Below are 26598 nucleotides of genomic sequence, written 5' to 3'. Positions count from 1 at the left end.
GCCTAGAAAGCACGGGTTCAAGTGATTTTCCACTTGACCTGCTCCTTTCCCAGGGAAAACCCACTCTTTGGTGCTAAATCAGAGCAAGCATCAATCCAAAGAAAACTTGAATTGCTGATTGCTCTTGGGGGGGGGGGGAGAAGCAACAGGACAAGAAGTGTGAACGAACCCTTACTGAACTCGCCTTGGCTGTTATGCAAAGTGCTGGGTCGCTTCACACAGGACATCCTTTCATCTCTTATGACTTGATTGCATGATGCTTGGGACTTTTATCACTTGGAACATCAAGTGATGAGTGCAAAATCAAGCGATGGCTTGGGCACATAGTGCTGGACTTTCATGCCGCATTGTATGTAGGCAGACTTTCCCACTCAAGGCGCTTTTTAACTGGAGTTGCTGAGGATTGAACCTGTGGCCTTCTGTGCTCTGCTACTGAGCTAAAACTGCTCCCTGATTGGTTACGATTTTGACTTAGATCAGTCGGCCCTTGCGCAGAGGGGCCATACTGACACTCTGTATTATCTCAATCAGTATTGTCTCCCCTGACTAACAGTGGCTCCTCAGGACCTCAGGTAGAGGTCTTCTGAAGCTAGCTGAGCATCCTTTTACCTGGAGGTGCCAAGGGAGCAGAAACTGAATTCAACTGGCAGCTCATTTGCATGGTGGAAAGTTTACATCAGGCAAACATTTCTCTAGTTTCCAGCAACTTGTTTTGCAAACAAGGCAAACCACTGACCATGTGGTCGTGTGAATTCTTCATTCATTCTCCAGTGAAAAACATGTCCTGCAATTCCATTCATTTGTAGATTTGGAGAGGAAGAGTGCTGTTACCTTAGGAGTTTTCAAAATATGAGGCTACACATTATGCATTTAGTAAGCTAGCAGTTTCAGCCGTTTGAGGTTTGGTCAGTCTTGCCAAGTAGCATATTCCAGACATTCTGAATAGCGGGAGAGCGGCTCCACAGTGTTATGTTATTTTTCAAACCACCCGTCCAATAGTTTGTGTGCACCGTCTTACACACCATCTGCTGGCTGATTTGGGATTTAATTTCATGTTCAGGTCAGGGATCCTCAGTCATTTTGTGGCTGAAATTCCATGAAAAGTTGTGAAAAGTTTGAACTTAGTTCACAGGTGTGTCATAAGGAAAAGCAATGTGTTTCCTTTAAAAAGGGGGGGGGGGTAAATTAGTGTGCAAATGATGGCACTCTGGCATGAGCTATGGTGGTTAAGCGCGGTGGACTCGTAAACTGGTGAACCGGTTTCGCTTCCCCGCTCCTCCACATGCAGCTGCTGGGTGACCTTGGGCTAGTCACACTTCTCTGAAGTCTCTCAGCCTCACTCACCTCACAGAGTGTTTGTTGTGGGGGAGGAAGGGAAAGGAGATTGTGAGCCGCTTTGAGACTCCTTAAGGGGAGTGAAAGGCCCCCTCTTCTTCTTCTTCTTCTTCTTCTTCTTCTTCTTCTTCTTCTTCTTCTTCTTCTTCTTCTTCTTCTTCTTCTTCTTCTTCTTCTTCCTTTTCGTATGCAGAAGCGTACAACATGGACACTGTGGTTATACAGATTTGTAGATATTTATCTTGATTTCAGTTAACATATTCTTTTTCTTTTTTGGTATTGAGTTTCCCCCGTGATTTTTTTCCTTCAGCATGATATTATTTTTTGTAAGTAGCATTGTGGAAAGTCACTCAAACATTTGTAAAAATAAATAATATTTTGGGAGGATTTGCTGCACCAGGGGCACCTGCAAAGAGACAGCTTTGCTTGGGCATGGCTGCTGGTGAGCGCATCATGAAGGAGGGCTTACAGCTTAATGCTTTACATGCAGCTCATATTGTTGCACTGGAAGCCCTATTTCAGAACAATCCCTGCATCGGGAATGGGGAACCTCAGGCCCTAAAGATTCTCCCCCTAGGCTACCACCCTCACCAACCCTACTCCTCAAGTCCCCTCCTCAAGTAACTGTGACTATGCCTGTTGCTTGCCTGGTTGGAGGATGGAGAGGTGTGAGCATTTGCAGAAACCCCTGGCTTTAGCGTGGTCTACTGTACAAAGGTAAGAACCACACCCATTGCTCCACCCACTTTTGATTCTGGCTCCGCCCACCCTGGATGGTTGCCAACAAGGGAATGTGGCCTTGATGCTTTAAAGAGTTCCACTCAATGGTCCATAATTCTGTGAGCAGCCTTCGGTGTTTTGTGGACACTAGGGGTTTTTTGTCTTTTTTTTTTTTACTATTCTCTTTTCCCTTACTTTACTGCTGGCTTGTCTTCCTTTTGGAACTGTGTGTTCCCTCCCTCCCCACAAAGCACCTTCCTGCCTTCTCCATTTTGCTCCCAGGTGAAACCTAGCTAGTCAAATCTATCCCTTGCATAACAAGAAGGATGTTTGGCTCAGCTAGTTTGCATCCTTGTTTCCACAGCCACCTTCCCAGCTAGTCACTCGCTGCACAAGCTCACGGCTGGCCAAGCGTTCCAAATTTTTAATCACCTCCCCCTTCCCCCCCCCACAAGCTCTTAACTTTGCTCTCTCCACAAGCTGCAAGGCTGACCCCCTCTGCCCTGCCTCACCTCTCTCTTCCCTCTGCCTCTTTCTCCTAGCTGATTATTCCACCAGCCTTAATCTTGAGCGCTCAGCTCTTGCTAGGAAGCGGTTCACATTGCAAGGTCTTTCCAACCGCAGAGCTCCACCCAAAGGTAAAACCACCGCCACTCGCAGCGCTTGACCGCCAGCCACATGTCTCCCGAGCACGGTGTCCATCCCATAACGTCATCCATCGCACCCTGCAAGGGTGACCGCATCCCATCATAATGTCCTCGTCCGTCGTACCCATCCCCTAGCTTCACCCGGGCTGTGTTCATATGACCTGCTTAAAACACAGTGATGCCATTTCCCCACGCTGTGTTTCAAGCTGCATTTGCATGCTGTTGCACAAAGCAGTATGGCAGGATGCTTTCCCCCCAAGTTGCCCACTTTTCTGTCTGTACCACCAGTGGGTGGAGAAGGTTGTGCAGATGTCTTCATAGGGCTTATGTCTCCAAATCGGATTGAAGCTACCTAGTTTGCAGGGGAATGCATCAAAATGCAATATTTCTCAAGGAACTACAGGGTAGATGTGAATTGTGGCTTCAGAGCAATGGGAACACTCTGGATCCAGAGAGAACAGGGGTGTGTACACAGCCTTTTCTTCTTCTTTTTGATAGCTACTAGGTGGTGTTTTTCAAAGGTACCAGCTCTGGATTTAGGATGGTGCAGGTGGCCGTGAGCCGAGGGGATGCAAAACTGAGAAGATCCAAAATTGAGAAGATCCATTTGGGGGGTGCCCATTTTTGGCCTCGCTCAGTGCGCCATATTACGAAGGATTCCCAAATCTGGGGGCACTCCCTGGTTTTACTCACCTGCCTCAGACATACACAATAACTTCGCCTTCTCAATTTCTGTGGAAAGGCTGCTGTTAAAGGCCTGTTAAGAGGAGCGGCAACCCAAGCTTTTAAACGAATTCCCTCCTCTCTCTTTTTTTAGAGCTGGAAAGAGCAACCGAAATGATGGAGGGGCTGGAGCATCTCCCCTATGAGGAAAGTTTACAACTTTTGGGGACATTTTTAGTTAAGAGAAAGAACAAGTAAGAGGAGACACAATAGAGATCTAGGAAACCGTGCATTGGGGGGGGGAAGGGGAGGGGAGGAAATGAATAGGAAAGAAGTTTTCCTTTGTCTCTCATAACACTATAGCCTAGAGCTGTCCAGCAAAAGTGCTTCTTTACAAAGCATGAAGTTAATTTATGGAATTTGCTCCCTCGAGAGGTAGCGATGTTCACCAACTTGGATGGTTTGAAAAGATGATTAGATGAATTTAGTAGGTGTAAGGCCACCGTGACTGTGAGCCACGATAGTCATGTTCCACCTTCACTGTGTCAGAGGCAATAAGCCTTCGAATACCGTGTTTCTCATATTTTAAGTCATCCCTACAAAATAAGCCATGGCAGGATTTTCCTGAGTTGAAGAAATATAAGACATACCCCCAAAATAAGCCGTAGTGGTGGGAGCAGGTCTGGATGGCGCCATGGAAGAGGAAGATGCCTGTAAGCGCCCGGAATCGGCTGCTGCTGCCCCTCCAAAATGTCCAGCAGCATGCACCGCGCCAAGCGCTGACCCGGCGGCGGGACGCAGCAAGAGCCGCAGCGCACGCTGCTCCGAGCCCCGACCCGGCGGCGAGACCCGGCAAGAGCCTCAGCGCGCGCCACGTGGAGACCCGACCCGGCGGGACCCAGCAGCGTGCCCTGCTGAAGCGCCGGCAACGCGCCCAGCAGCGCAGCAGCAGCCAGTTCCGGGCGCCGGACAGGGGAGGTACCATACTGTAATTTTTTAAAAAAATAATAAGACACCCCCCCCCCGAAAATAAGCCATAGGCTTATTTTCTTGAGAAAAAAAGATTATAAGACATGACTTATAATATGAGAAACACGGTACCTACAGCTGGAAATCGCGGACGGAGTGTTATTGTGTTCATTTCAGGTTCTACCTGTCCTTCCCACAGGCTCCTGGTGGGTCACTGTGAGAACAGGATACTGGGTCCAGCAGGGCTATTCTTATGTCCTGGAGATGTTCTAGCAATGCTGCAGAAAAAGCTGGAGCAACTGCTATACGAGTAAAGATTAGAGCTTTTGTATTTGATCCACTTGCAAGCCGTACAGTATGTTATATTAGCTGTGTAGCCTAAAGCCCCAATCCATATTGGGACTCTGGAATGGGGGCAGTGGAGCTCTATGGAAAGGGCCTGGCTCAGGAGCAGAGCATCAGATTTACTTGCAGAAGTTCCCTAGGTTCAATTCCCGGCGTCTCCAGGGAAAACCTCCGCCTGAAAGTCTGGAAAAACATTGCCAATCAGGATGGACAATCCTGATCCCCGGTGGGCCATAGAATCTTAGAACTGTAGAGTTGGAAGGGACCCTGAGGATCATCTAGTCCAACCCCCTGCAGTGCAGGAATCTCCATCCAACTTCTACGAATGGTCTCAGTCAGTATGAAGATAGCTTTCCGCGTTACTAGTCTGTATTGGACCCCCTGTACCTCTAGTTTGCATAAGGAGGGGAAGATCACATTGAGGCAAATGAGAGAGTGTTCCCACCCCCGATGCAAATCACAAATATGCCGGGGGAGGGGGGGGCTGATCCAGATTGAGACCCTCCCTCCATCTCCCAGCTACCTAGCTAATCAAACGCGTCATTTTGCCCTAAAAGTGATGGCCCAGCCTCCATGGTGGAATTGCAAGGTGTGCCATTGTGTGAGGTACACAACTTAGGGTCCATCTCATGGGAGATGCAGGATCAGATCTCCCAACATCCTTTTTTTTTAAAGCCTTAAGAGCACCATTTAAGACTTGTTGTTGTTTAGTCGTTTAGTCGTGTTCGACTCTTCGTGACCCCATGGACCATAGCACGCCAGGCACTCCTGTCTTCCACTGCCTCCCGCAGGTTGGCCAAACTCATGTTCGTAGCTTCGAGAACACTGTCCTCGAAGCACCATGAAGACTTAAGAGCACCATAAGATGGCCTCTTCGGTAGTGGCGCCCGCCCTGTGGAACACCCGCCCATCAGATGTCAAGGAAATAAACAACAATCTGGCGTCTAGAAGGCATTTGAAGGCAGCCCTGTTTAGGGAAGTTTTTAATGACTGATGTTTTAATGTATTTTGAATCTTTTGTTGGAAGCCGCCCAGAGTGGCTGGGGAAACCCAGCCAGATGGTCGGGGTATAAATAAATAAATAAATAAATAAATAAATAAATAAATAAATAAATTCCAACGGGAGGGGACAGGGACAGGCAGGCACACCACAGACATTTGCCTTCCTCTTATATGTAGCTATTATTATCAGCTTTTTCGGTGGGAGAGGGGTTGATTTCAGTCACAAAAAAGTCACGGGGTGGGGGGTGGGTGGGGAGAGAATTAACCTCCTCTCTCAGACCTCTGATCGAAATGGATTTATTTAGAGGTGTGCCGGCTGAGGCCAATGCGAGTTGTAGTCCAGCAACATCCAAAGAGCACCAGGCTGGTGAAGGCAGATTTAGGACACTTTTAGCTGGCTTTTCGTGAAAATAAATTCCAGAGTCAGGAAATAAACTTGTGGCTAGGAGGGCATCGAGAGATCTAAGCAAGGGATCTCCTGTGCTTCAGTGCTTCACTGGTGGTAGTGCTACCCAAGATAAGAACTGAACGCCTGGGCTGCGCTCTGTGGAGCCTTGGGAGGCAAAACATGGTGGGTTGGTGCTGGGAGCTCACTGGACAGTAGATAAATGCAGGGCTCAGTGAAGGAGGATGGAGGGGAGACAGAAATAACTTGGCATACAAATTTTATTTTCAGAACTCTCTCTTGCCAAAAGGCCTGTAATAAACCCCGAGCCAATTTCTATTTGGCCTTTCCAACGTTCCAAACAGATACTAAATCCAGACCACTAGCTATAAACATGCATGGGGAGTGTATTCAAGATCTTGCACAGATACTGGGCTGGCACAATAAATCTTTTTAAGTTGCCAGTAAATATGAATCCTCGCGGCCGTACTGCGAAGATGTTCGTTTGCCGTGCTGCACAAATCCTGCAGTTGATCAGCTTTTTCATGGAGCGTCTGTGAACAAGGCTGCAATCAGGCAACCTGTCATTTAGACAGCAATAAAATACATTTCACCCTGGAGAAGGTGAATTGAGTGCCTGCTTCACCTGCTGTCCGAGTACTAACTATTGATGAGCAATTTCAAGGCACCATTGCTCCCCCTCCTTAAGGGTCTTTACCTTTAAACTGGACTTGGATTGGCCAGCCCTTCAAACCGAGAACTGTAAAGTAGGACAAATGGCCATAGAGGATGACATTTCAGTGACACAATAGGTCCTTCACCAGCAGAGATCAGCTGGGCTGAGTGGAGGGGTGCCTTTGTATCATCCAAACCACGTCCAGGATTGCTCTGCCCCAACTTCTGGGAAACCACAATAATTAAACTGGCATGAAACAGATACAGACTTTTGCTGATCAAATTGATTGTGAAAAAAAAATGCTGCTCACCCTCTAAAGACCCTGCGCAGAACTGATTTTGCAGGCTTACTGCTTTCAGGCGTTCATTTTCTCTCACACACATGCATGCACAAATAAATCATTACGAGTTCTCAGTACAGGCTTCTGGCCTGCTAGATTTCCAAACTCACAGCTCAGTGTGTTACAGCATAAAATTTGATAGTATCTTAATGCTCATGAGAAAATGGCTTGTTGAGAAACTTTAGATGTTTGGAGACGCACTGGTGGTAATAACAGGATCAGCTGCAATCGCATTGCATCCGATTCTCTTGTTAGTTTGTGCTTCATCAGCTTTGAAAGGCCAGAAAGCAAACATTCCCGCTGGCAAATTTTGAAACCTGCATGCAACTGTGTAACAACATGTATCAACTTGGCTGTCATGCTCATCTTCATGTATTTTATAGGGCTTCACTCATGTTTAACACAAAGTACTGCCTGCTGTGATCTTTCAAACTGTCCCTGCCTATGCAGCTGGCACCAGTGCTGTTTTCAGAAGTAATCTTTTACTGTGATCGCTACTCCTAGCACTTGTTTACATGGTCACTTATTCTGAGAGATGAACCCAGCTCACTTCGATAGCAAAGCAAGGGCCATATCAGAGTTCGGAGATGGTTGTATGTGTAAAACAGAGCTCCGGATCATTGTGAGCACTCCTGATTCTGGTTGTGAAAAATGAGAGGAATTCAGGATTCAGTGACCTGTTAATGACTTGGCATTGGATGAAATCTGGAACCATTTACCCAAATGGTCCAGATGTTGTTGGGCTACAACTCCCACCATCCACTGACCACGCAGATTGGGAGTCCAACAAAACATCTGGAGAACCTCAGGTTCCCCTTTCCTGCCCTACATGAACGGAAATGCAACTGTCCTACAAAACATGGGCACCTCCAACTTTTGTGAAGCAGTTCTCCAACCCCCCAAAATAGGTATGAAAAGTCATATATGAGGGGAAAAGATGTACGTTAGTGAAAGTTAGAGGTTGTGTTCAAAGTAGCGCTAAGGAGATTGTTCTGTCGGCCCAAGTGTCTCTGCTTGCCTGGTGGAATAATCTCCTCTCTCCTCATAAGAATAGCTGCATCAGGCCAGTGGCCCATCTAGTCCAGCATCCTGTTCTCACAGTAGCCAACCAGATGCCTGTTGGAAACCAGCAAAGCAGAACATAAGCACAATGGCCCTCTCTACCTTCCCGTGGTTTCCAGAAACTGGTATTTGGAAGCATTGCTGCCTCCAATTGGGGAAGCAGAGCAGAGCCATCATGGCTACTTGCTATGAAAGCCCTCTCCTCCTCCATGAATATGTCTTATCCTTTTTAAAAACCATCCAAGTTGATGGTCATCACTGCCTCTTGTCATAGCTGACAAGTCTCCCGCTGAAAAATGCAGGACCAGCAGCGGCGCGGCACCAGAAGTCACTTTTACGCATGTCCGGACACGTGTAGAAGCAACTTCCGGTGCCGGTGCTGCCCGATTTCCGGTGCCCAGACATGGGCAGAGCGGCACCCGAAATGGAGCCTTGCTGGCAGGTAGGAAATCCGGGGGATTTCCAGGATTTCTTTCTATTCGGGATAACAGCGGGAAACGGATTAAAATCCGGGAGGGTAACTGTGAAAAACGGGCGACTTGGCAGCTATGCCTCTTGTAAGAGCGAATTTCAGTATGTGCTGGGTGAAGAAGTACTTTTAAAAATCTGTCCTAAATCTTTCAACGTGGATACCTATGAGTTCTAGTGTTTCGAGAGAGGGATCAAACCTTTTTCTCTATCTACTTTCTCCACGCCAGGCGTAATTCCCCCGCCATGCAGTGTCCTCCCAACCCTCTGGAACAGATTTGGGGAGGGGGTGCAGGGCACACGCAGGGTTAGGAGAGGGACAAGTCCCTTTGGGAAAACAGGAGTCATTCCACTTGCTCCCACCTGCTGAAATATTTAGTTAAATATGACCCAATGTGTGTATAAAAGCCTTGTATTCAGGAATAATGCTTGCAAAACTGCGAATATCAAGACAACGTTGCAAACAAAAATGTATATATTAGGAGAAATGCACACAAAACTGCACTCAAACTGAAGATTGGAAAAATTAGAAAAGGAAGGAAAGCAAAACGGACAGATTAATAAGTCATCTCCGTACACACAGTGTGTGCCAGTAATTGCGCGTGAAAACGGTGGTTTCTATTATCCTGCCTAGTGGATAGGAATTTACACACCCACCCACCCACTTTAGCACCTCATTAGAAATCTCAGGAAATGAAAGAGTTGCAACATTTGGCAGGACAGCACAGCTGATCAGTTTACCAAATGACCACAGGCAAACGGTGGTGGTACGTTACCACTTGGTAGCTACAGGGGATCAGTGTATCTGGTCATTAATAGGCCATTGATGACCTCCTGCATCCCTCTGTGGCAAACCAGGGGGTGGGGTTAGAACCCCCAGGGACTCCTTGGCCACATAGACAATGCATGTATTCATCACAGTTCTGTTCAGGGCTTGTTGTATTGTTTGCTGCAGTTTTCCATGGAAACAAGCTACCTTTCTCCAGCCTTCTCCCAGTTGCTGTTGTTGTTCTCCTCCTCCTTCCTCGTTTCCTTGCTTGCTTGCTCACTTCTAACCCTTCCCTGACCTGACTCTATCTGTCCTCCCAGATCCAGAATCTAAAGAGAGAGATGTAACCCGCCGCTTTTCCCTAGCTTCCTCCATCAGCACCACAACTAACACATCTGCTCTAACCAAAGGTACAGTCCCATTAACACTTTGCCACCTTCCTTCCTCTGCCGACGTTGGTACAAATGCAGTGGCGATTGGAAACCCTTGCAAGCCTGAGCCTGCGGTGTGCTTTGCAAGGCAAAGAGTCAAGGGCGTACCCACCATGCGGCAAGTTAGGGCAGCTGCCCTACTCTAGAAGCAGGGCTGGTGGGCAGAGGCGGAGCACAGCCCGGCGGAGCGCGAGTTCGCCATTCCCGCCGCACCGCGCCGCACCCTCCCTCCAGCTCCCCGGCGCGCCCTCAGGCAAGGCCAAGCGCGGCGGGGAACCAGGGAGCGCGGCGCGGTGGGCGGGAACGCTGAACTCGCGCTCCGCTGGGCTGGGCTCCGCCTCCGCCCACCAGCCCTGCTGCTAGGGAGGGGCACAGCCCGGCGGAGCGCGAGTTCGCCGTTCCCGCCCGCCGCGCTGCGCCCTCCCTCCAGCTCCCCGTCGCGCCCTCTGGCAAGGCCAAGCGCGGCGGGGAACCAGAGAGCGCGGCACGGCGGGCGGGAACGCTGAACTCGCGCTCCGCTGGGCTGGGCTCCGCCTCCGCCCACCAGCCCTGCTTCTAGGGAGGGGCACAGCCCGGCGGAGCGCGAGTTCGCTGTTCCCGCCCACTTTGTGGCCCTTCCCCTTCCGTGCCTTGGCCCCTCCCCTTGCCCCCCCCTAGTTTTGATCCTGGGTACGCCCATGCAAAGAGTAGAAAGGGTCGGGTGCACAACCCACTCCAAACATTGTGCGCTATGGAGGGATGCGAAGCAAGTCAGAATGGTTCAGTCTCTGGGTGCAACCAGACAGGCATAATTCAAAGCCTGCCTGGTGCAGAAACGCACTCAACTGTGCTTCTGAGAGAAGGGCTATCGTCTCACCTGGACTGAGCTCTTTGCAAAAAATAAAAAAATAAAAAAGCTCTTCTGGTTTGGAGCAGAAAGTGAATGTGAACACTGTTGATTGGTCAGCTCTTGTGTCAATAATGAAGTGGCCCTCCTTTCAGAATAGGGCTTTGCTCAGCACTGATTGGCTGTCTCCTGAGTCCATACGCCCACTTGTAACTGTGCTTCAAAGGGGGGTGGGAGGGAGATAATAATAATGGTAATGATAACAATAATAGAGAGGGGGGCAAAGGTTATGTTCTTTTGCTTCTCGCTATGGAATGCTGTTTGGCTATTGCAGCATATCAGATGTTATTTTGGGGTGGATTTCCATAAAGTTATTTAAAGATAGAAAATGGTGGTTCCGTGTATGTGACATCAACACTGAACAAACCTGAGTGGGTAAAAAATAATATTACGGCGGAGGAAATGTAACTTGAGTTCTTCTCCAAATCATAGCAGACACTTGCTGGGTTGTTGCCTATGGTCAGAATGATTTGTAGTCGTGCTCAGATAGGTGTATAGTTTTCATGTTAACTCAAACTCATCTCTGTGGGCATCATATATGCATTAGGAGTGGTAATACAAGTCCGTTATTGGGGGGTGGGGCTCTCTGCTTTCCTTCAGAATTGCAGTTATTATTATTATTATTTTAAAAAGCAAGGTATTTGGTGCTTTTGTTGCAAATCACAAGTATGTTCCTCCCCAATCTCGATAAGCTGACTTTAAAAAAATATTATGATTGCATTTTATGCTAAGATAAGCTAACCATTGCCCTCCGCTGCAAATCCTGTTCCTTTCCATGCCAAGAGAGCAAGGCAAAGTTCTAACTATATTTCGATTCTTGTTATCTGCAAACTTCACACAGGTCCCCTTGTTCCTGCAGTTAAAGTCAAGAGGCATGAAATTAAAAGCGATCCAACTCCTCTGGGTTTCGAAGGTATTTGATGCATGGACCATTTTGGTGACAGTCCCTTGATTATCCTTCATGGAATGCCTATTCTTTCATCATCACCGGCATATGACATATGAGAGAGTTTGTAAGGACTCTCGAGTCAGCATATCAGCCCATTTCCTGGTTTTGGAAGACCATGAATCATCCTTTCCTGTACGCATATGTTTGACCTGCCTGCCAAGTTCCAGTTAGGGCATATTGGAGGCTGAAACGAAGATAATCAGAAAGCCAACTCGACGCACTCTCTTCCCTCTCAGAAACGCAATGCTTCCAATGACTATTGGGATGTTTAATAATAATAATAATAATAATAATAATAATAATAATAATAATAATAATAATATATTTATACCCCACCCATCTGGCTGGGTTTTCCCAGACACTCTGGGCGGCTTCCAGCAGATATTAAAATGATTCATCCAGTATTAAAAACTTCCCTAAACAGGGCTGCTTTCAGATGCCTTCAGATGTTTCCCACGAACCACAGGATTGCAGGGTTAAACCACTGTTTTCCATTTCCCTTCTTATGGAGAGTGAGTGCAAAAGCTCAAGAGACCCAGATGTACATTTTATTTTAAAACTGGCCCCTTTCAGTACTATATATTCACAAGGGTCACAATCCTGCTAAAAGGTACTCATAGCATCATTGGTGAAAACAACAGCTGTGGGCTTGGCACAGTCCATTTACGTCTGCGGCCATTTCTTCATTGCTTCATCAGTTTCTTCTGTTCCATTCTTTCTCTCTTGAAAGCATGTCCCACAATTGTCTCGTGAGTTTGCTGTTGGCCATGTTTAGGTGGTTCCTGTGTCCTTTGCTGCATGCTAGACCTCTTTTTCACCTCAACCTTCTTTCCTTTATTAAACGACTCTAAAATGAGCATCGCTCTTGTATCCATGGTACTCTGCATGCACCCTCCATCACGTAATATCGATGAATGGTCTCCTCGTATACTTGGCCTACCCCTTTTATGCCAGGGGAGATAATGAGAGGCAAAAGCAGTGGGCACCCTTCTTTCAGCGCATGGGTAATTAATGCAGACCTGAGATGAGGAATCTGGACTACCATTCCCATCAGCCCCAGGCCAGGGATGATGGGAGTTGTAGTTAACCTCTGGAGGACCAAAGGTTCCACACCCCTATCCAGGCCAAACTGGGTTAAAGTTTTCTGTTCCCTTGGGAAAGAGGGGTGGGGTTCTCCCATTGCATTGGGCTAATGTCATGGGCAGCCAGGCACCCACTGTGATGTTTTAGGCAAATCTGGGGCGCCCTCTTTTCTTTCTGGGCAAAGGCAGGCACATCATATTATGAATGGTGGAGGTAACTTGCAAGTGCTGTTACTGCCATCTAAACCCAGGCAATTTTTGTTTCTGTCCTGTGGCAAGCTCTGAAGAGACCTTTCTGAACCAGGGAAAGGCTGGGTGTGGTGAGCTCTGACTGGTTAGCGCCAGTGATACCATCAACACCCACTGCAGCAGTCTTGCAAGCGATGTTTAAATGCTTGCAATTTTGTTTTAATTGGGCAAATAATGAATGTATCTATGAGCAGATACACATGTCCCACCTTTAAAAATGCAAATTAAAAGGTGTGCGGGCTTATCTGATGCACGGCTGGTTCTCCTTGCCGTGAGAACCAGCTTGCCAATCAGGTTTGTTGGTGAGGTATTCCTGAAGCACAAGTTGCAAAATCAGGTTCACACCATCAATGAAGAACCTGGTAGGAAGTTGCCTCACAGTGAGTCAGACCATTGGTCCATCTAGCTCAGCAATGTCTACACAGACTGACAGTGGCTCTTCAAGTTTTCAGGCAGGGGTCTCTCTCCGAACCCTACCTGGAGATGCCGAAGATTAAACTTGGGACCTTCTGCCTCTCAGCTATGGCCCATCCTTGTTGTGCTCATCCTTCGAACGCTGCATCTGCCTTCATCCTCAGCAGCAAAATCCTGCGTATGTCTAGTGACTCTAGTCGGAGTCAATGTGTATGAGTGCAGGCCTTTACAGAAGAGCTGGTCCTAATTTCAGGTTAACCCAAAGGGACAATCTTACGTACATAGCATCGATAGCATTACAAGCAAGGAAAATCTTCTGGGTGGGGTTGCATGTTCGGCCTGACATTTTTGAGATCACAACTAGCACCAAAACAAACAAACAAACAAACAAACACCCTACTTCCTGTCACAGATGCCTTTGAATGCAACCTCTTGGCTCAAGCTAAATGCAGTGCTGTTCGCTCTACGAGGCCAGTCCCTAGATCTGCTTCGCAGACAGGTAAATAGGAATCAAAATGTGTGTTGAGATGCAATGCCAGTACTGCTCAGAGCATATCTGAAGACAAAGGGCTCTACTAGTATGTATTGTGTGGGGTTTTCCTGTGCAAAGCTCTGCCAAAATGAATGGGAGCCTGTTGCTAAATGAATGGGAGCTTACGCAGTCTAGCATGATGCCCAAGCATTTTACTGAGGCTTCCTGCTGTGTTGTGCCTAAAATGTTAAAAATAAAATAAAATACTTGCTTCCAGCTGAGAGTGGAATTCTTTGTTCCATCCTCATTAGTTTTATTTTGCTTCCACTTATCCTTTGTTCACCCTTGTACCTCCCTCTTTCTGCTCCCTTTCCCCCCTTGTCGTTGTCTTGAGAGAAAATGGGGATGAAATCTACACACATCTGAATGTAGGTTTTAAATCGCCTCACCCCCCTCCATACCTAACCAGTCACTGCATCCCACAGGAGAGGGGACTCGGCAGGTACCATCCTATCACGACGTGCGCTTATTACATTGTCAAATTTGAGCCATAAGTGTGGCTTCACCTACCCTGTGGAACTACCCACCACTGCATATCAGAGAGGCACCTTCTCTGATGTTTTTCTAGCACCTGCCGAAGATGCTCATCTTTCATCAAGCTTCGTAAAATATCTGCCTCGTCTTTCTTTCTTGGATAAAGGTTGATTTCATGCATGCGCTGCTATCATTAAACATTGTTTTTCTATATGCAGTTGTTTTAACTGTTTTTTAATATATGTAACTGTTTTATATACAGCAGGCCCAAAACATGTACTGTACGCTGTTTACTTACATGATATCAGCCTTGTGCACTTCATAGGAAAATAAAAAATAAACAGAAAGAGGACAGGAAACTGGGGGGGGGAGGGGGACCCATCAGAAGCGGCTATGCCCGATAAGCGAGGTGGAGGATTTTAAAATTCTTTCTGCAGCAGGAAAACCCAGTGCGGAAAGAGCTTTTTAAGCACTCTGCCTTGCTTACCAGCCTCTAGGAACGTTGAGTGAGGCTTAGTGTGCACAAATGTGTGAGTGATTCGGGGGGAGAGGGGGGTATTCTTGACTTTGTGCAATTTTGCCTTTGTGTGCAGACCCCCAGAACATAATCCCCTGGTGAGTTTCAGGCCTACTGTATGTTATTGCAAATTGCTTTCAGGTGCCTTATAGGAAGCAATTTATAAATGACGTTGAATGATGCTGATGCTGGTGTCTTCTTCAGAGGAGGGAGCTATAGAGTACAGGCTGGTCCTTCTTCTTTTTTACAACTAATCCAGAGTGTGACCCTGGCTGTCAGTTTCATCCTCTGTAGCATCAGTGTTGCCAGGGGTGGACTTCGGTAATCTGTGCGAGGTCAAAATTTGGTGCCCCCAAATGGATCTTCTCCCACTAAATTTTGCACCCCTAAATTTGATGCTGGTGTTGCTACTGCAGAACTCTGCAGGGAGGAGGGTAGAAGCAAAATTAGAATTACGAGGCTCTGCTTATCATGGGCTCTGGCGCCACCTACTGGTGGGCTCCCTGCTTTCCACCCCATCAGCCACCATTGGTTAAGACAGTATGCTCCTCATGATGCTAGCTAAATTATCATGACAACGAACTTTCATGATTTGCTCTGCTGGAAAAATGTAAATCCACAGGGCTGAGTCTTACCAAGCTTGGAAAGCAACATATCGTTTGATCCTGAAACGCTGTGAGACAGATTTTAGAGGTGTATGTTGAAATGCAGATTTTGAGGGCAAGTTCCCACTCGCTTTTTAGGTGGGGTGTTGTTGTTTTGAACTGAATTGTTTTAAGCATCTGCACCACTCCAGTCAGTTCCACAACTTGGCTTTCCTTCTCCGAGGGCCAAATTTCACACGCTGCTCCTGTCAGGATGGGGAGCGGAGAGAGAGAAATCTGATTCAGTGCTCATTTAAGGGCAAAATTACCTAAGTCATACGTTCCCCCCAAAATGCATGAACCAAAACTCCATACATGAGCCTCTGAATTCACACTTCTCCAAACTTCACAGCACAGTTCTTCAGCTAAATAAAGTATATACTAGGGTAAAATGTGTGTAAAATGCATATAATAGTGAAAAGAACATACAAAAATATTAGTGAGTTTTTTTAAAAAAGTGTGTATATTAGGAGGGGTTGGCACTAAAATGCTGAACGATATCCATGATGGCTTTAAATAAAATGTCACAAACTGATATGGAAATGTGCAGCCCTGGTTTGGGAGTTGGCGGTTCGCTATGCTTGCCATAGTTCTTATTTGTCAGGATCAGATGAGATTTTAACAGGGAGCTTCTCGAGATGAGCTACTTGAGGCTAGCGAGTGGAAGCAATGCATTATAATGCTGAATGCCCAGGCCTCACCATTGTGCATCACTTCCAATAACCCTTTGCATCCACTTGACGTGGCTTGGCTGCCCTTGCAGGTTAGTTTTGAAGCTGTGCTGATGCTCCAAGCGAGCTTCTTGGAGGAAGGGATGTGATGCAGATGCAATAAATTAACCTCTTTGAGTGGGTCTCCTCCAGTAGAGAGCTGCTCATTTGTTTTTTTAAAAAAGGCTGGATTTTCACGCTGTGGAGTGCCATCAATTTTCTACCGTGTTTTCCAAAAATAAGACACCGTCTTATATTTATTTTTTCCTCAAAAAAACACAAGGTGGCTTATTTTCAGGGGATGTCTTATTTTTTATTAAGTATGGTACAGTTTAACTGCGTATCACTATGGCTTATTTTCGGGGTATGGCTTATTTTCGGAGTATGCCAGCTGCTGATGCCAAGCGCTCTCCTTCTTTGCAAAGGTTGGCCCAGCAGGCAGATGCCGTCGCTTGATACGTTTGAGGATTTTGAAGCCATCCCATCCAGCGCTGAGGAACTCTCCAACTCTTCAGATATGGAGGAAGAAAGCCAACCTAACAATGTAGGTAACACCTTCCAGAGCTTCGTAATGCTGTCATTAAGCTTAGCTAAAGCTGGGCGTAAATGCAGCAGGAGATGCAGTTTTGCATTCCCCAAAACTATGGGAATGTTTCAGAAGAAGACAAGGGGCGGTATCCAAGTAGCCCTTTGTAAACATCCTATCAGTGCAAGGATTCCTGATTGCACAAGGAAACATTTGCGCCCCCCTAAATCTGTTCTAGAGATTCCCCAACCATCTAGAGCAGGCATAGGCAACCTTGGCCCTCCAGATGTTTTGGGACTACAACTCCCATGATCTATAGCTAACAGGACCAGTGTTCAGGGATTATGAGAATTGTAGTCCCAAAACATCTGGAGGGCTGAGGTTGCCTATGCCTGATCTAGAGATTTGGGGAGGGCATAGGGCACATGAGGGGTGGGGGAATTCCTGCCTTGCAAACAGAAATCCTTATACCAATGGGGCATGTTAGTTGAATACCACCCATGGCATTGGGTTGGGTGGGTACCAGCAATATTTGGCTATCAACTTGTGCAGTTTTCTTAAATCCTCCCTATAGTTGTTGTTGTTGTTTCTCAGGCTGGGCAGTAGGTGAGGAGATAATTTGGGTTCTGTCTGTCTAATTACTTTGATTTATAACTTGCTCCACATTGAGGGATCAGCGTGGGGACAAGCTTTGCATGTTCTGCAGCTGCACCACACAAGTGGAGAAATACTAAAGTTAGCATTCAGCACCCTCAGGTCCTCTGATTCTTGTTAGTTAAAAACCTACCATGTTTCTAATCTACAAGGCCTAGGTCAGCTTTTTCTGAACTGGTGCCCTCCAGATGTTTTAGACTACAATTCTTATCAGCCCCAGCCCACATGGCCCAGTTCTTATACAGTGTCTGCCACCCAGCAATAACCTTTTTGCCTGCCAAAGCATTGGCCCCACTCTGTTGGACAAAGCTCCCTTGCTTTTGTTTGTGCCACTGTACCTTGTTTTAACCTTGGGAAGAAAGAAAGAAAGAAAGAAAGAAAGAAAGAAAGAAAGAAAGAAAGAAAGAAAGAAAGAAAGAAAGAAAGAGAAAATCATGATGGTTTGGTATTTTGCTTTGAGCACTTCGTGTTTTGGGGAAAGCAGTTCAGGATTTAAAAAATAAATTGGTAAGGTTTCAAAGATGAACTTTACAGTGCAGTCCTATATTTAGGGGTAAACCCCACCCAGTGCAGTGGGGCTTCTCTCCAAGCAATTGTAAATAGGGTTGCATGTGGGCTTTTAATGTGAAAAAGAATACGGACGTGCTTTTTAAAAACAGTCAAAGCAAATGCTTTTGCGTTGCCCAGTCCCTTGCACACCCCATACCTTTAAAGCACATTTAGAGCACACTCAGCCCCCCAAAAAAGAACCAGAGGAACTGTAGTTTACCCCTCATGTAACTACAATTCACAGCACACCAAACCAACTGCAGTTCTCAGGAGTCTTCGGAGAGATGGGTTTTGAATGTATGCTGTGCGCACAGAACATTAGGAAAATTAGAGTGTTTGAAAACCACAGCAAGTGCTCCTTTTCTGGATACGTTTGTCATTCTGAATGTCTGAAATGCATCCCTTGGGCCTTGTAGTAGACTATATTCCTGTCTTATCTCTGCCCATAAACTTTCCTTCGGCAATAACAGCACGTACCGCCTTGTTTCATTTGTTTTAGGCATCCAACCTTTACCGGGTAGAAGGCAGTTTTGACACTTGTTTCCCAGATTCTCTCACTCTAGAGGATGGAGATTTAGTGCAGTTTATACAGGAAGGCGAGGATGGACAATGGTAAGTATAGCTGCCAGAGAGAATGGCTACAGGGTACCATTTTCCAGTTGTTAGTTGAGTATTGAAACAAACCCTGATAAACAACAGCCAGAAGAGAATAGGGTGTGTCAATTTTTATGTGAACTCCATTAGTCCACAAGCTAGGTTTGCTTTTAGTATTATTATTTGCTGTAGAGATAAATTTATGTTGGGTGAGTTCAGAAACATACCCATAAAGCTTAGGGCAAGACTCTCCTCTCTTCCTCCCAACATGTGTTGAAAGCAATTTTTCTCAGTCCAGCATCCTCCAGCTGTTTTGGACAACAATTTCCATCAGTTGATAAATTTCCGTGAGGGCTTTTTTTTTTAATAAAAGAAAAAAGAAAAAACTTCTGCAAACTGATACAGAAAGGTGGAGACCTGAACTTATGATGGGAAGAGCGAAAAACAGAGAGAAGTTGAAATGGACAGATTCATCCACTCCTAGTGCCTGCATAGAGTTCCCCTTGCATAGAGTTCCCCTTGCCTCTGCTCTCAACAAGCAAATCAGTCAAAATGAAACATCGTTCTCTTATGTGAAACAGCTTTTCCATGTGGGAAAAGCACAGGATTTGAATGAAAGAGATAGGAGCATTGTGGAAAAGGCTGTACAGTGGAACCTTGGTTCTCAAACGGCTTAGTTGATGAACAAATCAGCTCCTGAAAGCTGAAAATCCGGAAGTAAGTGTTCTGGTTTTCGAATGTTTTTCGGAAGCCGAACATCCAATGTGACTGTCAGTTATTGTTTCCGGAGTGCCTGCACCACGCCTTGGTTTACGAACATTTCTGGAGTCGAACGAACTTCTGGAACAGATTAAGTTTGAGAACCAAGGTTCCACTGTATATTCCTTTTCCCCAGATGTTGTTGCTGTTGATGATGATGATAATTTGTTATTTCTACCTTGCCCTCCTCAGAGGACTCAAGATACACAAATTCCTCCAGAAACAAACTGGTGAAGGAAGAACAATTAGGAAAAGGGGATGGGAGGAGACCTTCCTTTTATGTTCTTAACAAGGTTGTGTTTTTTTTAATGATGATTTTAAAATTTATTGTAACCCCCTGGGAGGTTTTACTACAATCAAGGGGTATATATATTTAGTTTAATAAATGTCAAGGATAATTTCTTTCCTCCCCCAACCCCACAAACTGGCATCGCACGCTCTTTGCAAAAGCAGACAGGTGGGTTTCACAATGCGGATTTGAGACCCAAAGGCATGCCTCCAAGCAGTACAATGCAAAGCCAGGTCAGTGTTGTGAGGATAAACATGTACTGCGCTGCTATGCAACATCACCCTGTTTGCATACATTGCCATGTATCCTTTATGCAGTCTGTAAGACCCTACAGTGCTACACCTGCCCTAGAAACGAGCAGCAATTTTCTATGGGTGTCAGGCCTTCACATGGATTGCATCACCTGATAGCATCCAAGGGAAGAAAAACAGTTGAGTGTGCATGTACTCCCATTTTCAACCCATTTCCTTCCTTTGCCCAGGGCGGATGCATTTTAGTTTAGCTGCCAGTTAGCTTGTGTTTTGTGTTCGTGGCCCCTTGGGTTTTCAACCTAGCGGGAGGAGAAATGGAAACAGGAGGGCATTTCACACTTCATAGTTTTAGGTGTGCATAGGGCACACTTCTGAATGTTACGTGCGTGTATAATAAAAACCGTGTAGAGACATGTAGCAGATTCGAGTTGACCAATAAATGTGTTAGCCTGTTGAAGTTTAAAATATATGGATAGCGTTTTTGGAGCTCTAGACAGGCTATAGTTCCATGCCGAATATATACTTGGCAGCAAACTGTCTCACACTTTTGCTGCTGCATTGTGTGTAAAGTGGGCTTTACGGTTCTTTCCAGCAACTGGTTTTACTGTTGGGGTGCTGAGCCAATAAATCTTCTTGCCTTGCTTTCTCCACATCTCTCCTTCGTTGACAAACTGACCACTGGGGACATACGGTGGAATCTGACATTGTACTAAGTCTCCCATTCAATCGTCGCAAATATATATCTCCTTGGCACAAGATAACATTGTCCCCCTCCCCTCTGCCAGTGCACCCTTTAAAACTGTTCTAGAGGTTTTCCCTACCCTCTGGAGCACGTTTGGTGAGGGCACGAGGTCCACTTGGGGAAGAAAGGAAAATCCATTTGCAAAAATGGAAATCCTTGCACTAATGAGATGTGGAGGTTGAATACCACCCACTGGGTAACAGGCAACTTATCTCAGAGTGCTGGATATGGCAAAAGGGTGTCTAGAAGTTGATCCCCTACCCCTGGGGTCCTCAACATGATACCTCCCTTTGTGCTTACCAAGCCTCACTGCCCCTTCCAATCTTATTTAGAATTGAGGGGTTTGGGCTTTTTCTTTCTGGTTGAGTGTGGAGTTGCGGCGAGTGTTGCTTGCTCCCCCCCCCATTAAAAAAAAAGTATATGCACAAGCCCTCCAATTATTTTCACGGAGAATTCTTGATGGGGGTTGTGAAAACAAACTTGCAAAAATGTCACAATTGGGGGCATGCCTCTGAATGCATGAAAAACAGCTGATCAGATTTGCCCTGTTTTTGTCGTCCCAATGCCTCTCTGTAACAAGCTTCTTTGTCCAAATCCGGGGATATTGTAGGAATTTCCTTGGAGGCTACAGCAATAGCGGCATTACTGAGGGGGAAAAAGATGGTGATTCTATATATTTCCTTTGAACGTTCAGGTTAGTGAAGAAGTTGGTTTCTGAGAAAACGGACTGGGTCCCTTCCAGTCTGCTGCAGCCAGCAGATGGCGACACCAGCAACATTCACAATATCAGCAACGCAGGTAACCAACATTCCACAGTGTTTTGAAAGCTCTGTGCTGTTCCCTTTCTTAACAATCAGTGCTATTAACTCTGAACACTCTTGTGCAGTAGGAAATTGCAGGAGAGCTTTAAGAGCTCTGTTCAGGGGCGTACCCAGGATCAATACCGGGGGGGGGGGGCAAGCCATGGCCATGTGACATTTCAGCTCGGAAAAGGCGAATGAAACCAAAATTTTAAGAAAATTATATATAATTATAGCAGAGGAGGATTAAAATGCATTGGGGTTGACCCCCTCTTCCCCTTGCGTTTCCCACCCACCCACCCACCGTGGTCTCCTGCTTCAGTCTCCCAGATTTTTAACAGCTTCCCAGCTTTGTTCCACCCAGCCTTCTACCACCGCAGTATTTTAATTTTTTTTTAAAAAAAAAAAGACAAAGGGGGGGGAAGGGTGAGGGAAAAGGCTCCCCTCTCAAAAACAGTCAGACAAGCAGGTTTCAATTTAAAGGCAGGCCAACCAGCAGTCAAACAACAGTGACAAAAGTGGGAGTGGGGGGGGGATGAGAAGTGGGGTAGGTTAGGATGATAAGGAGGAGATGAGTAAGGGGGGGGGATTTGGTGTATAAAATGAAGAGGGGAGTCTATGTATTAAAAGTGGGAGATGGGGTGATAATAGTGTTGTAGAAATGTTGATATTGGGGGAGGGGGAAGGGGGATTTTTAAAAAAATGAAGTTAAAAAGTAAAAGTAATAATAATAATAAAGGTAAGAAAAAATGTGGGAAGAAAAAATTTAAACGGTGAAAAGTATAGCTAAAGGGGAGAAGAAAGAGATGAGGAGGGATGGGAAATAAAGTGGTAATAATACTAAAAATATTGGTTAAATTTTTTAAATTATCTATAGAAAGGAAAATGCATGAGGTTTTCACTAGCAGTTGCTGCACTTGTGATATTATTATAATTTGTATAATAAATTTCTATATATTTAATACTAATATATGTTATTGTGGAAACTAAACACATAAATTTACTATTGTACTGTGAAATTGTCCTGTGAAAGAGTTCTAGAAAAACAGCCAGGCCACTGGCCAATTCTCCTTTAAACCAAAGCAAAACATCAAAATAATAAGTATTTAAGTTAAAGCAAAATTAAATTTGAAAACACAACTATGTTGTCAAATGTAACACAGGCCACTCAGGTCAGGGATAAAGCAAGCTACGGAAAGCAATTTTTGCAAGCACGGGAACTAAGATAGATAGATAGATAAATAAATAAATAAATAAAGGAACTCAGCAGTACCAAATGAGAAGCAAATGAGAAGCTATTATTGTTGCAGACACAGGATCTTCAGGGGATAAAGTAACAATGTGGCCCTGATAGACCTTAAGTACCCAGCAAAGAGATAACAATGTGGCCAGCTAAATGTGGCCAGCTAAGTACCCCGCAGAAAAAAAACCAATTCCCAGCCAAGAACTACAGGTAACCAAGGAGTAATTAAGATATGCAGGGCAATCAAGCAGTACTGGGATGCTTGGAACCTTGAATCGGCTTAAAACCAAAACAAAATAGTTTTGTCAACTTGCATTACGCCAATCAGATTTAAAGTCGCTGTTTTAATTCCCAATAAAGATGCTTCAAGGTTAGGGAAAAACCAAAATCAACTTAAACTCTAATAACAACTTAAAAATGAATCGCCAGTTCTGAATATGTGCACAGTTGTTTAAAAGTTGTAGGAATCCAAAAATTAAAGGAGGCTGAAATACTAGCATCAACACACACACCCCCATCAATGACGCAGAGGAGAGGGCAGCTGCTGGCAAGGAATCCCCCAAAGCAGGGAATCCCCCAGACTCAAACAGCCGATTTTAAAACAATGGGCAAAGCAGGGAAAACCCACTAAACACGAAAGTAGCAGACTTAGGGAGGGGGGGCAGCTGGATTGAAGGAGGGGAACTGCGGAGATCCCTTGAGATAAAAGAGGCGGGGAGGCAGCAATCAGCAGCACAGAGCAATTAATGCGAGCCCAAAAGACCTTCACAAAAAGAAGCGCGAACAGTCAAACAGTTAGCCCCCCTCCCCCATGCTCAGCTGTGCTCACCCAGGCTTCTCCCCCCAGCCACACCCGCAGAGAGGAGACGATGCAGATCCGATGTGGTGCAGCAAAGAGGGTTTGAATGCTGCCGCGCAGGCCAAAATGTAGTCAAACCCCACCCCCCCAGCCGGCCCTATTGGCCAGCAGGGATAGGCTGGAGCAGGGGGCCGAAAGGAGGGGAGGGGGAGGGGAGGTCACGCAACTCCTCCCCACCGGCCTCTGCTCTTTTTACAGTGGAAAAAAAGTGCGCGCTCAGAGGCTGTTTTAAACCAATTTTTTATATGCCTCCCCCCCCTTTGTAGCTTCTAGGGAGGGGCAGCGGCCCCCACTTGCCCCGCGGTGGGTACGCCCTTGGCTCTGTTTCCTAGCTAGGAGAGAGAACTATAGTCTTCTGGTTTTGTTTGTTCAGGCATGGCCAAACTTGGCCCTCCAGCTGTTTTGGGACTACAATTCCCATCATCCCTGACCACTGGTCCTGTTAGCTAGGGATGATGGGAGTTGTAGTCCCAAAACAACTGGAGGGCCAAAAGTTTGGCCATGCCTGTGTTTGTTTATTGGATTTCTTACCCACTCTTTACCATAAAGTTCCAAGATGGGTTATAGAAATAGAAAAGTAAATCAGCTAAATCAGAAAAATTGAGTGGATGCTTTAAAAAAACACCCAGGTTGTTGTTTTATGCATAGAAAGCTAACTAAATAAATATTATAAAAGAAAAAGAAAAAAGCAAACAACAACAATCAGGTGTCAAAGGGCAGGATAAAAAGCTGTGTCTTCAACATATGCAGCAAAAGCGCTGAAGGTGCTAGTCTAGACACACCTCTTTGGGAAGGAAATTCCACAGCTTAGAGGCTGCCTCAGAGAATGCCATAGCTGCCAAGTTATCCCTTTTTTTAAGGGATTTTCCCTTATGCTGAATAGGCTTCCTCGCGAGAAAAGGGAAAACTTGGCAGCTATGGAGAATGCCCTTTTCCGAGCCACCACCTCCTGAACCTCTGGGGGCAGTGGCAATACCAAGAGGGAAATGAGGAGGTGTTAATCAGAAAATGCAGAATCTAGAACTTCGATTCAGCTGCAGATGAGGTCTGAGATGGTTGCTGTGGCATTCTCTTTCATGAAACTTGGGATCCATTTGGTGGGTGGAAAATCGTTCTGCAAATATGCACACACCACGCTCAGCCAGCATCTCTGCAAGAGAGTTCCTCATTACCAATAGAGATGCATTCCTCTTTCAGATGTCTACAGTGGTTCCTGCAGCACAGCACCCACAAATTCAGAAATGAAGGAGAGTGAGCTGACAAGAAGCTTAACAGCTGAACAGAAAGCTGGGAGTTGAACACACCTTGACGCATTTTATCCTCAGGACTCCATCTTCTTCTCTACTTACTGGTGGACGCTGGACCAAATCGCCTTTCCCACAAGTTCTGAACTTAAGAATTCTGTGAAATTTCATCAGCATGGAATACATTTTTTAAAAACCTCAACAACTTGCTAATCTAGGAAATATGGAGGATAATAGAAACTTCAGAGGTATCTTAGAACTTGACAAATGAATCGACAGTATGCTTTTTTTATACTGCATTTTTGGAACCATTGAAAAGGGTGTTGCCTAAATTAGGCTGACAGCATTGAAGGGTCACCATGCCTTCAGCTTCGTGGCTATGTTGGTTAAATGCTGGATTATTTAAAGAAAGGTCTGCAGATTCCACAGGTGATATTCTGTTGCAGCGGCCATCTCAAATTCCTCCATCCATTCAGATCAGCTGCTCATCCTCTCCTCCAGGCTTGATTTCCTCAAGACAATCATGGTCGGCAAGAACAACGGGAAAAGGTTGGGTGAAGAAAATACCGTTCCTGAACCTGAGCCAACTATGACGCCTTTGCACAACAGCAAAGGACGCAACCTGCTTTGAGATACGATCTTCTGTGTTTTGAGTGGCTGGGAAAAGATGGGCATCTTGGGACGAGTTAGGCAAAAGAAAGGAACGGTGACTGTGAAGGCAGTTTTGGGGTTTGTCTGTCGTTTCAAGAGGGTGCCTTTGTTTCCCCCAGTTTGTGATTGAGGGAACATATCCTCTGCATTTGGTGCTGACAGTTCTGTCTGATGCTGCCGTTCAGGGCTCCACACTTCATTTTGGGACATTGTCATATGCTGAGCTCTTGAACAGGATACACACACACACACCCCAGCAAAAAAATTAAGGCTTCCCCCATGTGATGTCCTCTACTTGTTTAGGTGCTTGCAAATGGACCTACGGCTGATGAGAATGTGTGGTCATCTTAAAGGTCTGTTGCCATGCCATCTTATTTCAAGGAAGACTGTACCATCCCTCTGCTGCGATGGACAATGTCACAACCCCACCACCACCACCACCACCGCTTTCAAATCCCTGAGACAGAAGGCACTTCCAGAAATATATAAAGGTGTTTTTGCATGAAGGCATATTGATGGTGATTGGGAAGTGTAGGTCCCACAAAGCTGCTATAGTAGTGTGATGTTTGAAATGAATTTTGATCTAGGAATAGGGCTACTTGATGGATGCTGTATGTACGGCTGGTAAACTGAGAAAAATATAAAGTCACCTCCACTTGGCATCTGGTCAGCCCCCCCCCCCATGCAGCTGCACCACATGATCAGCGATCTCTGGCAATGGTGCAAAGCAGGGTTGCGGGGGGGGGGGATGTGATTCTTGTGTTGTTGGACTCCAGCTCCCATCACCCTCAACCAGTGTGCGCAGCGATTGGTGGGACTTGTAATCCAACAATATCTGTAGGGCCATGTGTCACCCATTGCTGGTGCAAAGGGTGCTGGGATGCAACTCTCAGACTGCATGCTGCTTTACTGACCCACCCCATCAACTGCTTGTGCAGTTGGTCAGGCTCTGGCTGTGCTGTGGGGGAGCAGCCCAGAATTTATGTGAGTGTTACACCGACAGGAGGGCACTGCAGAAAGGCTTCTTTGCGTTGCGGTACTGTGGCTGAAATTTTAGGCCATTTCCACAGAAAATTCCTCAGCAGAATAATTCCAATTTAAAGTGTCTGTTCTGCTCCCACTTCTGAGCAATTTTTAGTATGCAGATTCAATATCTGATATGCAGCGC

At 45.9% G+C, this 26598-nt stretch overlaps 1 protein-coding gene across 6 annotated transcripts in view; it reads left to right on the top strand.

Annotated features, from left to right (window-relative positions):
* MCF2L2 (MCF.2 cell line derived transforming sequence-like 2) overlaps positions 1–26090 on the top strand; it is a 203548-nt gene extending 177458 nt beyond the window's left edge. For 4 of the 6 annotated variants that reach the window (XM_088669225.1, XM_088669226.1, XM_088669224.1 and 1 more), the window contains exons 27-32: positions 9702–9791; positions 11540–11611; positions 16695–16813; positions 18498–18610; positions 21328–21431; positions 24733–26090. In XM_088669225.1, the coding sequence (XP_088525351.1) occupies positions 9702–9791; positions 11540–11611; positions 16695–16813; positions 18498–18610; positions 21328–21431; positions 24733–24833 (599 nt within the window). In that variant the 3' untranslated portion in view covers positions 24834–26090. Of the gene's footprint in view, positions 1–9701; positions 9792–11539; positions 11612–13804; positions 13892–16694; positions 16814–18497; positions 18611–21327; positions 21432–24732 lie in introns of all 6 variants that reach the window. The other 2 variants (XM_088669228.1, XM_060274348.2) reach the window with 2 other exon arrangements.
* Positions 26091–26598: the final 508 nt, after the last annotated feature.

The sequence above is a fragment of the Zootoca vivipara genome, chromosome 5 (genome assembly GCF_965207765.1).
Source record: "Zootoca vivipara chromosome 5, rZooViv2.hap1.1, whole genome shotgun sequence".
Lineage (NCBI taxonomy): Eukaryota > Metazoa > Chordata > Lepidosauria > Squamata > Lacertidae > Zootoca > Zootoca vivipara.
The sequence above is the reverse complement of the archived record's forward strand: the minus strand, read 5'-3'. Positions and strand labels throughout refer to the sequence as shown.